Here is a 13,059-nt window from a genome sequence, read left to right on the forward strand (position 1 = left end):
GAAAGAGCGGAAGACACCCGAGCTGGTCCCTGTTTTCCTTATTATTCGGCCCAGGCCAAAAAGCGGGTATTTGTCCACAGCTACTACCAACAAGAACAAACACCAAAGACGACTAGACACATTGGAATTCAGTGTGGGGATTTCACAATCAGTCCTGTTTCTTCTTGGCGATGTTCCGCTTTGACATAATAACAAATCTTTATATGTTTATAAAGGATCAGCTATGGACCCTGCCTCTGGAGCAAAACTCAAACAAGGACTTAGTAAATCTTCTAAAAAAGACTAAATTACATTGTCCAGGTAAGGGGTGGGGGGGCTCTGATCCTGGTGCTGTGTGGCTGATATACAAGGTACAGTTAATGCGCCTTAAAGAGTCTGGATCCTAGCAGGGAAATCAGAGAGAAACCTGGGAAAACCCCGAGCTGGGTTAACAAAACTTATGTCTTTGGAACTTGCTCTTTTGCTAAACCTGTATTTTGAAAAGGATGTTCAGTTTTGGATTCTTGGCTTATTAGAAAAGGGAAATGACTCCTCACTTTTGACCTGAAAGGCGACTGCTTTATCCCTCTCTCTAAACACATTCCCCCGCAAAAAGACGGTTTCCAGAGTTGGGGAGTTGTTGGTAAAGCAATTGAAAATCTAAAAAGGCCTATATTATTTAACATTCTCGATGTGAATACAATGAAGTTCTAAAGTAAATATCTTCTCTTTCTGCTTTCAGACTGGCTCCCTGAAACTCAGCAGCCTGGATGGCTGTGCACCCAGGATCAGGGTAGATGTCCATTCTTGCACCCATGATTCGTCTAGAGGCATCTCTTAGGACAAGTAATGCTAGCTTCAAATTTCTTATTTACTATCTCCAAACTTTTCAAACAAAATCATTAAACACATCAACCTATGCGATAAATGCTTGATTTAATGATACACTTGAAGTTTTCTTTAAAAATGCAATGTTTAATAGGCTTTTAAAGACAACATTGCTTTGATATTAAAAGCTCATAGTAACACTGTCACTGGGGTACTAACATCATTTACTTACTAGAATTGTCTTAAATTGCTAGAGGGTGTGTGTGCTTGCCAGAGAGAAAGCATCCCAGTGGGGCATGGTTATGCCACATTTTCCTCCTTTCCTCCCACCTGTCAGGATTTGGGGCGTGTAAACACAGGTGCCTGGTGTGTTCGCCAAGCTGCCAGGACTGGGATTCAGACCCTGGTAGGCCATTTGAGATCTAGCTCCCTTAACCTTTATGCTATGAGGCAGGCCCCCCCCCAATTTTTTTTTTAAGAATTATTTTATTGAACTTTATTTTGTGATTTATTCATTTATTTTAATTTGACTAGATAGGGACAGAAAGAGAAAAGGAAAGAGAAAGCAAGTCGCCAGGTCTGGGACTCCAATCACAATTGGCCACATGGGAGTCCAGTGCCCTTAACCACACCACTTACCAGTGCCCCCCCCCCCAATTTTTTAACTAGCTTTGTTCTGATAGCTGTGATATTTGCATCTAATATTAAGCTAGTAACTAGTCCTATTTTAAATGTCTATATACCATGTAGGGTTGTTTCACATATAGCAGGTACACAGACCGTATTTTCTGGGAAACACTGAGGGGATGGGGAAACAGGGAGAATGTTGTAAGTGGCCTGCTGCCATTTATTTATTGTCACCAAATCAGAAGTCATGTGTATTTTTTAAAATTAATGTTATCATTTTTAATTTGTCATAGGGCACACGTGATCATCAGGGAGATACAGAGACTGAGAGAGAGAGAGAAAGTGAGTAATCCAGTCACCATATCCAGGATGTGAACCGACTGGCCATGTGAGAATCCTGAGCCTCAACCACCATACCACCTGCTGGCCCCTCATGTATATATTTTTACCATCAGTTTGTATGTTGAGAGGTCAGTAAACTTTTTATAAAGTCATTTATACATAACTCGTACATTTAAATTCAAGAACTTGTCTTAAACTCAAGGAATTTAATTAGGAAAATTAGGCCAATTTTTCTCTAAATACGAGAATCTCAAATTACCTCCACTTGTAGTGCAGCAAACATATCTGAAATTTTTTAGTATCTGTATTTTGTGAGTCAAATGTTGTTTTATACTCAGGAAAATCAGGCATGTATTCTGGAACTGATTGAAGATGTACTGAGCCCAGTAACTGTGTTTATGAAAATTCTGCAAGTGGATCTTGGGAGGTGAACTACTCTCTTTCTCTGGGAGACTGCCTTTCCTCCAAGAGGGAAGCCATATGGGAACTGCCTTAGACATCCCAGAGCGGTGGACACTGACTGATAAGGTAACCTGTATCATGTCTCATTTCCACTGCCCGGTTCAACCGTAGGTAAAATCTGACAGCTGGATCCTGTAGTTTACTGTCACTCTGTCAGTCTGACCTGCTACAGCCCAAACCTGGGTAGCTGCTTGCCCTTTAGTCATCAGCACCATTGACAAGGACTGTGAGCGAGGGTTGCTTGGATTTGCCCCATAGGCTTCCTGGATGGGTAAAGGAACAAGGCTTCTCTTCTTTCTACCCACCTTCACCTTATTTAGAAATGTAACAGGCCTGTCAGGCTCCAGGGGTGTAACTTCGTGAAGAAATCCCAATAAGGAATGAATTCCTAATTTGTGCTGTCAATTAGTGGTACGTACTATTGTAATACTGGATCATGGTAGAACAGGGTAGGCTAAACTCTGGTAAATATTCTGATCTATACATCAGAAATAGATTGCACAGTATTACTATAAAAGGACTTGGAATTTTATACAGTATTTTTAAAAAAGTTCTTAGTGCTCTGAATTTTACATAGAAGTTTGTACCTTGAATAATTATTAATATTCACTCAAAAGAAAAAGTAAAATTTCTACTAGACACCATGCAGAGATCAGAATAGTTTCTCCAGGGGATGTAATGACCAGGAGGGGGCAGGAGGGAGCTGACTAGGGAGCTGGAAACGATTTCTCTCTCCACCTAGTGAAGTTCACATTAATGCAGTGTAGCTGTATGAAAAACTACTCAAACCATATGGCAAGATTTGTCAAGTTTATTATATGTAAGATATATGTTTAAAAGAAAGCCTCTAACAACAAAAGACAAAAGAGTTTTAAAAAAGGTTATTAGGCTTAACATTTTTAAAACTCGATACCAAACTGAACAGATCGATTATAGTTACATTGCAAAATGTAATCTCTTTTGAATAAAAGCTAATAATGACTTAAATTGATGAATTACAAATGCATTTATTTGTTGGTGATTAAAAATAATACTTAGGAACTTAAGCAGCTTGAATAGTAGTTTAAGCTAAACAGAGCAAAGAAAATTTTTGTTATATATATATATATTTAAATTCCAGTAATATTTTTTTAAATTCCTGTTAAAAATATAATCAATATTAAAGTCAGCAAAATGCCTTTGACTGACGCCTGGATTATTTTTACCACTTAACCTGGTTACACAGTGACTTTTTTTTTTTTTTTTTCTGTCAGATATAACTGACAACCAGTTTAGTCTTTAAGATAAATGAAGTGATAACTCACATTGCAGCATCTTGTGGAAAATATTCAAACTACATTTAAAATGCCTTTTTAAAATGCTCCACAAGAAATTGTTTGTCTCTGTAAAACTATAGGTTGGCTATGTTGTAATAGTAACTAAACTATATCCAACCCTGAAGGTAGAAAAATCCCTGAAAAGAAATACACAGCCTAGTTAAAATATGCCATATAAAGGTTATTCTCTTATTTTAAAAATTCTCCTAATTTGGAGAAATCCAAACCTTTCCATAGTTCCCTTACTAGGCAGTGTCACATAAAGTTATTTAGTTAACATTATTATGATCATGGCTTATGATTAAACGCAATATGACAAACATATATATAGCAGCCGTCATTTTGGATGTTGGTTATGACAATAGTTGCAGTTTGATTAAAGAACACACGTTCATTACATTTGGTACAAAGCGTGAACACTCAGGACAGATTGGCACGGTACATGCAGTTCGAGAATTCTCTATCTTCAGCCAGTCATCACTGAATAAGCCATAGTCCCAGTCCTGTTTTCTACATATTTCCGTGTATTATAACTGATACTTAAAATGCTCAAAACATCTCTGGAATAAGAAAAATATGCTTTAAAAACCAGTTATCTGAATGCATGATGGAAATGAGGCAGGATTGCAGAGCTTGTGCCAGCTGAGAAAACATGGGGGATGGGGGGCAGGGGGAGCTGGCCCAGGCCCATGGCGCTCATGGCTAGCGGTGGTTCTTGCTGCTGCTGCCCCAGACAGCTTAACCTGTGGGGCAGAGGTTCCCCAGGCCCCAGGGTGAGAGTGCTATTCCCAAAAGCATTTTGGGTAGCAGGAGGGGGCAGCTGCCAAAAGCCCAAGAGTGGGGAGAGGTCCAGAGAGGCAGGTATTGTTAGGTTCACAGCATCTGCAGGTAGCTCCTTGGGCAGGTTTACTTTACCAGCACTTCCCTTAGCCAGCTCAAAACCTGGGTTGAGCTTGTGAGGTGACTGAGGCTCTTGCAGAGGCAAGTCCTCGAACAAACTGATATTGCAAAAACCTTTAGTATCTGCTTTGAGGGGCAGGCTTGCAAGTGGGGAGTATGAGGTAGAACCGGTGTTGTACTTGTGATTCTGGAGGGTTGGAGGGGGAGAGCTAGGGGACACTGAAGGGTGGAGGGAGGCGAGGGCCTCTGGCAGCGGTTGTACTGGCTGGGCAGCTGGTTCTGGGGGGCTGAGGGTGAGGCTGTGTACCTCAGCTGGCAAGCTGCTTGCAAGCCCATTCTGGGCAGAAGCCCCTAACGGGAAGGGAGACAAGGCGGCCGCCTTCAGTTGAAATGAAGGCGAGATGGTGTGGAAGGTGCTCAGAAGGTCTCCGGTCTGCAGACTCTCTTTCATCAGCTCCTGGGAGTGTGTCTTCTTGGTATGCCGGGTGAGGTGGTCCTTGCGCCCAAATCTCTGGGCACAGAACTGGCACAGGAAGTCCTTGCATCCTGTGTGGACCACCAGGTGGCGCCGCACATCCTTCCGGGTGTAGAAGCATCTTTCGCAGTGGTCACATTGGTGCTTCTTCTCCTTGGTTCCGCTGGGGGGCTTTTCTTCCGCATGGGCTTTGAGGTGGTCCAGCAGCACCTCAGTGCTCCCCAGCTCCAGGGCACAGACCCCACAGGTGAGGTCCCCACTGCTGGCCGCATGGAGCGCCAGGTGCCTCTTGTAGCCCAGCATGGTGTTGTACTTCTTCCCACACTCCTCACACCCAAAGGCCATTTTGTTGGGGTCGTGGGTCTGGAGGTGGTTTTTCAGGTGGTCTTTCCGGTTGAACGTCTTCTCGCAGTGGGCACACTGGTGAGATTTCTGAGGTGAATGGGTAGCCATGTGCCTAGGAACAGAGCAACATTTTGCAACACAGGGTTTTATTCATTCGTTGTGATTTTCAGGTCACCGAGTTCAGAACTCAAACCATGGTTGGTCATGTGGGAATCCAGCGCCTTAACCACTATACAACTTGCTCATCCCAGAGTTGTCTTAATAGCTGATGAAAGGGTGAAACGGGTGTTCTATACTCTGCAAATCCTGAATTTCCAAAAGTGACCCAATTTTCCTTCTACTCAGAAACCCATAAACCCATTTTAGGTTACTGTTCCTAATACAATTCCTACATGGTGTCTGTTGAGAAACAAAATTATATAAAAATGTTAATATAGACTTGGTTTTGGTATAATTTTCACTTAAAAATTTTTCACTACATATGTTTTTCAAATGCAAAGTTTCAAAATTAAATATATAATATATGCGCTACAGGCATTATGCAATATCTATCTCTATAAAGAATTTTCTTTTAATTTGCCAGAGGGCATGTGTGCTCACTAGAGACAATGAGGAAGAAAGCACCCCCAAAGAGGCATGGTCACATTGCAATCCCTTCATTTCTCCATCCTGTCAAAATTGTAGGCAAATATGCACACTTTCTTGGTATGTCGTCAAGCTATCAGGGTTGGGATTCAAACAGACGTCAGCAGTATGAGATTCGGCTCCCTTAACCACTGAGCTATAGGGCTGACCCAAGAGTATTCTTCAAGAGAACTTATTTTCCCATTGTGTACAGATTTCTAAACAAACACAAGTATTTAATGTTTAAGTTTCATATCCTCATGGCCCAGCTGTAGTAATGTGTGCTGGTTAGCCCTGCTATTCAGCAGACTGAGGCCCCTTGGTAGGCACACATTTGGTTCTTGCCTCACCCTAGAAGCCATGGGCAGTGCTGTGCCCATATCCCAGTAACTCAGAAGGCTCAGGCATGAGGACTGCAAGACAAGACCCCGTCTTAAAAATGTAATTATTGGAACCAACAGGTGGCATGATGGTTAAAGGCACTGGACTCCCACGTGGCCAACTAGTTTGAGTCCCAGATTGAGTGGCTTGCATACATTCCCCAAATCCCAGGAGAATGGAGAAGGGACATGGTCATCCCCCATGGGGGAGCGATTTCTCATGTTCTCTCTTACTGTCTCTTCAACGAGAGCACATGCCCTATGGTGAAAACCTTAAAGGTAATCATGGGAACTATTTTTTAGGAAAGGGCTGCACTCTTTGGAACTGGCCTTTCCTCTCCATTCTTCCCTGTCCTGCACTTTCCTGCCTGTGCTACCTGCACAGGTCATCGCTTCACATGAGCGCTTTCCAAATCCACCAGCTCCCATCCATCTGACATTTTCTGACTCTTTAGCATCCAGTTCTTCTCCTTTTATTGTATCCCTTATTTACTCGTGTGTAACAGGCCCAGTCTAGAATATTATGATCCTGTAGCCGAAATTACTTCAATGGTTTCTTTCTTTCCCTCCATTTCTTTTATTACCTAGCACCTCAAGAACCCACCACTGTCGTAAGTCCTACAGCACCAATGGCCGCCCTCTGCGTGTCATCTGGAGTGTGTCACCATGTGAGGTTCAGATTCTTCACATGTGACTGTTCATTTAAGACTTCTAACTATAGGCCTCAGTGTGCCTGGCCAAATCCTTTCTTCCCTTTGCTGTCTCTACCTGTTTACTGGAATGGACTCACTCCTTTCTGGATCAGCGAATCAGTCATTTTCTCTTTCACATCTGATTATAGAATATAACTTACCCTGCATCTGATAGGAAGTGGGATGGAATGCTGTCCTATCATTTCTTTTTGTTTTCAGATTTTTGATATAGGACATGTGCACTCACTAGAGACAGAGTGAAAGTGAGAAGTCACCTGCCAAGGGGATGGCCACACTCAATCCTGTCTCTGTTCTTTTGGGATTTCGGGTAGGCACACACACATGCCTGGCATGTTTTCCAAGCCACCAGGTCTGGACTCGAGCCCGTGTGGTCGACTATGTAGGATCCAGCACCTCGAACACCATACAACCTACTGGCCTTCTACCATCTTTTAAAAAGCAAAACCTAAAGCGCCTTGTCATCTTGCCACTCTTCTATTCCTTTAAGATATCACTGCTTCAGGCCAGAAAGGTAAGACACATTGGGAGTGGTGGCAGAAAGGCAGTTCTTGCGTGAGTAAACACAGTGCTTCCCTTTTACCTCACTTCATACTCGTGACAGAACAGGTCATTTCCCTTGCTCAGAACTACCATCTCCTAAATACTGAAGATGCCTTCTGTGTTACCACAGTAATCCCGACTCCTTCTCCTTGCTCCGGTAATAACCTGTTAGCCCCAGTGTCTTCCCAAACGCCGATCTGCTATGTGTGTTTCAGTCCATCCACAGTTAGAGAACACTGTCACTTAACTGTAGCCAATGTGGCTTTCAGTGTTCGGGAAAGGGTGCTTACCACATATGCTAAAAAACCAATGCAAAATAGGGAGCCTTTGCAAAACACTGGTGCACACCGTGGGGACTCCTTACTTCTGTTTATGACAGAGCGCCCCGCATACAGAAGACCTTTACATCTTTAAATGTCTAAGCACTTACAGGATTATTTTAAAAGTCAATCTGTATTTCATTATCTGTAGTAGTGGTATGGTTAGGGGCCAGAGCATTTCTTCTTCTATTCCTTCCTCTAGGGGCACTCCAAGATGGAAACATAATGTGGTCTATGTTGCCATCACTCAGGTAGAAAGCCTTGCTTACTAAATTTTGACTCTTACCTATGCATTTACATGCGACTAGTCTGAAAGTTGAAGCTTTAAAGTTCATTTCACAAAGATTACAGGCCAATGGCGCCTTTCCCTTAACTAATCCAGAGAAGCGTACATTAGTACTTCAGTGGGATCCTGCCCGCAGGGCTCTGAGCACAGCACGCAGTGCTGTCAGCCAGACTGCCCAGCAGTGTATGTTTTCTAACAGCAATCCTTTGGAGGCAGAAACCACTTCCCTCATGGAAGGGAGTACCTAATAGGCACCAAACAAGTAACTCAGATTAAATGTACTTTAAAAAGGGGGGGAGGGACTTAAATGTTAAAACTGATTTTTTTAGCCGCTGGTGCACCACAGATGCCTTTGAAAGTCCGCTTAGACGCACACGCCCAGCATCTGTATACCCCAAAGAACTCAGCTCGTCAGGCCGGCTCCTCGACCCCAGGTGAGAAATGGCATTCTGAAGCTCACACTTGGCCGTGTCTCCTCTCCATCTTCCCTCTCAGAACCTGGACAAGCCCTCCACGCTTCACACCTGGACTCTTACAGCTGATTTCAAGCCGAACTCCTTGCCTCTTCTCCAAACCACTGTCAGTCCTATTTCTAACATCCTAATCTTCACTGCTGAGACTCAGTAGAATAAAAGCTTTCAGACAGGGGACTGGGTGCCGTTTCCTTCTTGCTTACGTGTTCAGCCTCACCCAGCCACTCCTCCAATACTACTTGCCACACATGGCTGCTCTAAGGCCAAGGCTTATATCTCTGCCCAGAATCTCTCTGCCCACCTCCTATTTATTGTGTATGTCAGAGCTGAAGGCTTTTTCTGAGAAGGTCTTCTCTCTTTCCCAGGTCTCCTTCATCAAGCAGTGAAGAACAATTTAATTTGCATTGCTCTATTAAACCACCAAAGTTGCACTTTACCTATGTTTGCATGACTGTCTTCCTAGTCAAAGTTCATCTTTCTGTTCTTAAACCTGGTACACTGTAGGTGCCCAACAAGTATTTGTTGAAAGAATGAACTGACACTGCACAGAACTGTCACAGAAAACTAGTGTAATCACTAGAGATACAGATTTCAAGCATCCCTAAAAGCCTAAAACCCATGCACATCGGGCATCCCTTTGCTCTTGCTGCATGTGGTCTGAAAACTGGAAAAGCCACGTAACAGTACACATAAAAATGCACACCTTTTCTAAAGCTTCTCACCTCATCAATTTATATCTGGAAACAAAGGCTTTGCCACAGTCAGGCTGCAAGCACTTGTACGGCCGCTCCCTGGAGTGGGAATAGTTGTGGATAGTGAACTTCTCCAGGGTGAGGAACGTCTTGCCACATAATTGGCAGGGGAACGTGGCCATGGGCTTTGCTTCTCACACCTTCCTTTTCAGATGTGCTGGCCAAATGCTTTGCCATTTAAACACAAATGGAAAGAGGGTGCTGGGCACTTCAGCAGAGTCACTGCAGCTGAGCTCCAGACCAGGGGAGGGGAAGCATGGTGGGCCCAGCTCTACCCACTAGCTTTGCTGCCTGCTTTCCCGCATCCCAGTTTACATGTGGCTCAAGCTGGGGGGAGAAAGTCTGAGGCACAGAGGAGATTCAGGAGCAGAAAGGTCCTCTGCATCACTGTAGCTGAGGCATGTCCTGGATCACCAGACTGTCTGCGGAGAGAAGAGGAACAGATTTCTTGCATTAGCTATTTGAACACAAATGCCTTTCCCCTGCCACTTCAGAATCAACCACCCAGGATCAACATGTCCCTAGCTATGGCACTCATGGAGCATGACTCTCCACCCACAGTGTGCTTCAGAGGTCCTTCTGCAGGACTAGACCTGCAGCTGTTAAGTCCCACGCATGGGGATCCTGCATGGCCAACCATGGTTCAAATCCCAGCCATGGAGGCTTGAAAAAAACACCAGGTGCATGTGTGTGCATGCCCAAAATCTTGATAGGATGGAGAAGTGGAAGAAAAGAGACTGTGGCATGATCAGGTCCCATTGGGCAGTGCTTTCTCCCTCCCTGCCTCTGGCCAAAAAAGAAGAAAAATGAGGAGCTGGCAGAGGGTGTGGTGATTAAGGTGCTGAACTCCTACATGGCCAACTGCAGTTCAAATCCTGGACCTGGTGGCTTGCTTTCTCACTCTCTCTCGCTGGTCAAATTAAATTTAAAAAATAAAATTAAAAATAATTCTCTTTTTTTTTTTTTCAAAAAAGAAAAAGAGAGAGAGGTCCTTCTGCACATATATCCACCCAGCCGTCCTTCTCAGAAGTGACAAAGAACCGAATATACAGCCTCATGGCTGATGAAGCAACTTTCCTTTATGATAAGAACAGTGGTGGTGTTGTGAATAAGGTGGCTGGATACCACACGGCTGATTGAATGGTTCAAGTCCTGGACCTGGAGGATTGAAAAACACACAAGGCGTGTTTGTATGCATGCCCCAAATCCTGAAAGAGGACTGAAGGAGAAGGGACTACAGCATAGCTACCTCCATAGAGGTGATTTTTCTCTGTCTCTGGCGAGCACATGAGCCCTGGAGTGGGGGGAGCTAGCAAACCTATGGAAAGGGTTGTCCTTTTACATACTTCAAACCATGATTTCAAGTTAGTGTGGGATTTAGTTGACGGGACGGGAGGAAAATAAAACAAAACTCGCCCAGTGGGTTCCAGTGTTCTACTGGTACATAAACAAAAATCACCCCTGCTTATTCAAACCATGGGCTCTCCCTCTTCACTCATTGTTAGCATAACCCAAGTTGTTGATGGCACCTGTTTAAACTGCCAGAGGATGAGAAGAAATAATTTGTATATATCTAAGTTAATTTGTTTGTAAGATTATTATGCAGAAGAACTGATGTAAACAAACTGTGGGGAAAGTTAGTCTACTTTCACTGAGGTGATGAGGGGAGGAGACTCCCGTGGAAACAAAACCAACGGCTCAGTCCAGGCATAGGACACATTCAGATTTTAGGCACTATCCTCGAATAAACTGCCCTACTAATCTCTTCCCCTTTTGTTTCGGGGTTATTTCCTCATTCCCTAGACCCACCCTGGAGGGTGAAGTCAACTACCTCTTGCTGCTACCTCCTCAAATTCAAACCATCTCAAACACAGATCAGCGCCCTTCCAGCCCAGCCAATGACCAGACACCATGCTCTTCTTTAACAGTGGACCACGATCTGAGGAGGGTTAAATGAGCAGCATCGTGAATACAGCAAAACTGTCAATAATTGAATTCCGTGCTGTTTCAAAGTAATTTTCAGGTGGGCAGATGCTACCTTCCAAGTGCCAGCACTTTAAATACACCTGAATAACTTCTATACACACGCCAGCCCTTCCTGTTTGTCAATCAAGCAGGGCACACGTGGTAACCGACCCAACCACAGCAAGTCTCTCAAGCTCTTTGTCTTACAACCCCTCATTTATTGCAAGTCTTTAGAGCTGCTCTTTACTGTTAAAAGTTCATTTTTACTTTTCAGTTACTTTCAGATTGGAAAGCTGTGAGTCTAGCTAGAGGAAACTTGAGTGTAATAACAGTTTAAGCACCTTTCGATATTCCAGGATATGGCATGCAGACACAGGTGAATGTACATTACTTTTCTAATTGGGAAAAATGGCAAGAAACTTGTAGTGCTCCTTGTCTCCTGTCTCACATGCTTCTAGTGTCTGGTCAGAGGTCATAGCCTCAGGCAAAGACCCCTCACGGTTCATCCACACGTAAGTGCAAACTTGGGAGCTAACTCGGGCATTTCGACCTGAAGGTTTAGCTGCTATCCAAAGCTGGGCACACACAGGCACCCTCAGCCAGCATCCTGGCACTAAACCTTTCTGATGGTTCTGATTCTAGCAGTGAGCATAACCTTGTTCCTCTGTGACCAATTAGAGCTCGTTGTCTTGGCTTTGCCAAAACTCCTCTTCCCCAACTCTTTATTCCCCTCCAGCTTCTAGCTCCTATCTGAGGCCCCGCCTTCAGGCATCCCACCAGCCTGGCCACAGACAAAAATCACTACTTCAAGGAATTCCATCCCACCTGATGAGATTGTGCTGCCAGGATTCATGATTGGTTCTCTGCATACAGCCTAAGTCTGGCCAGAATACCAGACCAGCTACAAAACATAGCCATTCACCTGAAATTGCTCTGTGTTCTTTCCAGGTCTATTAAAAAAGACTAAGACATACATAGATTAGGAAGTTCGAAATGCTTCTTTCCTCCCCGTCTTTACAGTCAAACTCAAAATAGCACAAGTTATTTCAGAGAAGGAGCTAGTTTAGTGAGGAAGGTTTTGGAACCCCCTAACCCACCTACTAATTCCCTACATCCACGCCTTACTTTCAACTTCTCTCAGTACGTTTATTCTCCCCAATTCTTCTTAACGAGATGACCAGTATGTCCAACAGAACTCCGAGGTGATGGAAAGGTAACATTTCCTGATCACTCACAATGTGCTGTGCTGTTGGTAAACCATTGTTACTTTAATGTTGAGATCCAGACACAGCTAGGGGCTGCTCCTGGAGAGCACAGGCAGACTCCTAGTTTCCCTGGGAGAAGCGATGATGGAAGGCCGTGCTCTCCTGAGACATAGCTGTGTGAATGGCCCACCTCTGGGTGTCTTCCTTCCGGTGTGGAAGTGACGCAGACCCAGTGACTTGTATGAATACAGTAGAAAGATTCTCCAGTTGAGATTCCAGTCACCAGTGTTAGCTATGTGCTGTGTTTCTCATTTGTGATACTCATCTATGTAAATGGGTTGTTGTGTACAATCAACAAAACCAGAAGGAACCTGAAAGCGTGGTGTAATCTAAAACCACGTTTTTAGGTTTGTAGTTTTTAAGACACACTGGGAGTAAAAGTGGAATCATGTGTCAATACATACCTAGCGGTTTCTAACCAGTTAGCTATGGATATAACGGGAAAAAGATGGACATTCTCTCCCTAC

The 13,059-nt window shown here is 43.9% G+C and overlaps 2 protein-coding genes across 7 annotated transcripts in view; one reads left to right on the forward strand and one right to left on the reverse strand.

Moving 5' to 3' along the window:
- Positions 1-9,278, forward strand: part of ZC2HC1B (zinc finger C2HC-type containing 1B) — a 58,007-nt gene extending 48,729 nt beyond the window's left edge. Inside the window, exons 7-8 of one of the 3 annotated variants that reach the window (XM_006161917.2) lie at positions 216-300; positions 722-797. In XM_006161917.2, coding sequence (XP_006161979.1) covers positions 216-286 — 71 coding nt within the window. In that variant the 3' untranslated portion in view covers positions 287-300; positions 722-797. Of the gene's footprint in view, positions 1-215; positions 301-721; positions 898-8,466 lie in introns of those variants that run through there. The other 2 variants (XM_006161915.3, XM_006161916.2) reach the window with 2 other exon arrangements.
- PLAGL1 (PLAG1 like zinc finger 1) overlaps positions 3,070-13,059 on the reverse strand; it is a 45,351-nt gene continuing 35,361 nt past the window's right edge. For all 4 annotated transcript variants that reach the window (XM_006161912.3, XM_006161914.3, XM_006161913.3 and 1 more), the window contains exons 5-6: positions 9,333-9,784; positions 3,070-5,386 (exon numbers count right to left, since the gene is read on the reverse strand). In XM_006161912.3, coding sequence (XP_006161974.1) covers positions 4,147-5,386; positions 9,333-9,484 — 1,392 coding nt within the window. In that variant the 5' untranslated portion in view covers positions 9,485-9,784 and the 3' untranslated portion in view covers positions 3,070-4,146. The remainder of the gene's footprint in view (positions 5,387-9,332; positions 9,785-13,059) is intronic.

Source organism: Tupaia chinensis, unplaced genomic scaffold (assembly GCF_000334495.1).
Source record: "Tupaia chinensis unplaced genomic scaffold, TupChi_1.0 Scaffold139457_1, whole genome shotgun sequence".
NCBI lineage: Eukaryota > Metazoa > Chordata > Mammalia > Scandentia > Tupaiidae > Tupaia > Tupaia belangeri.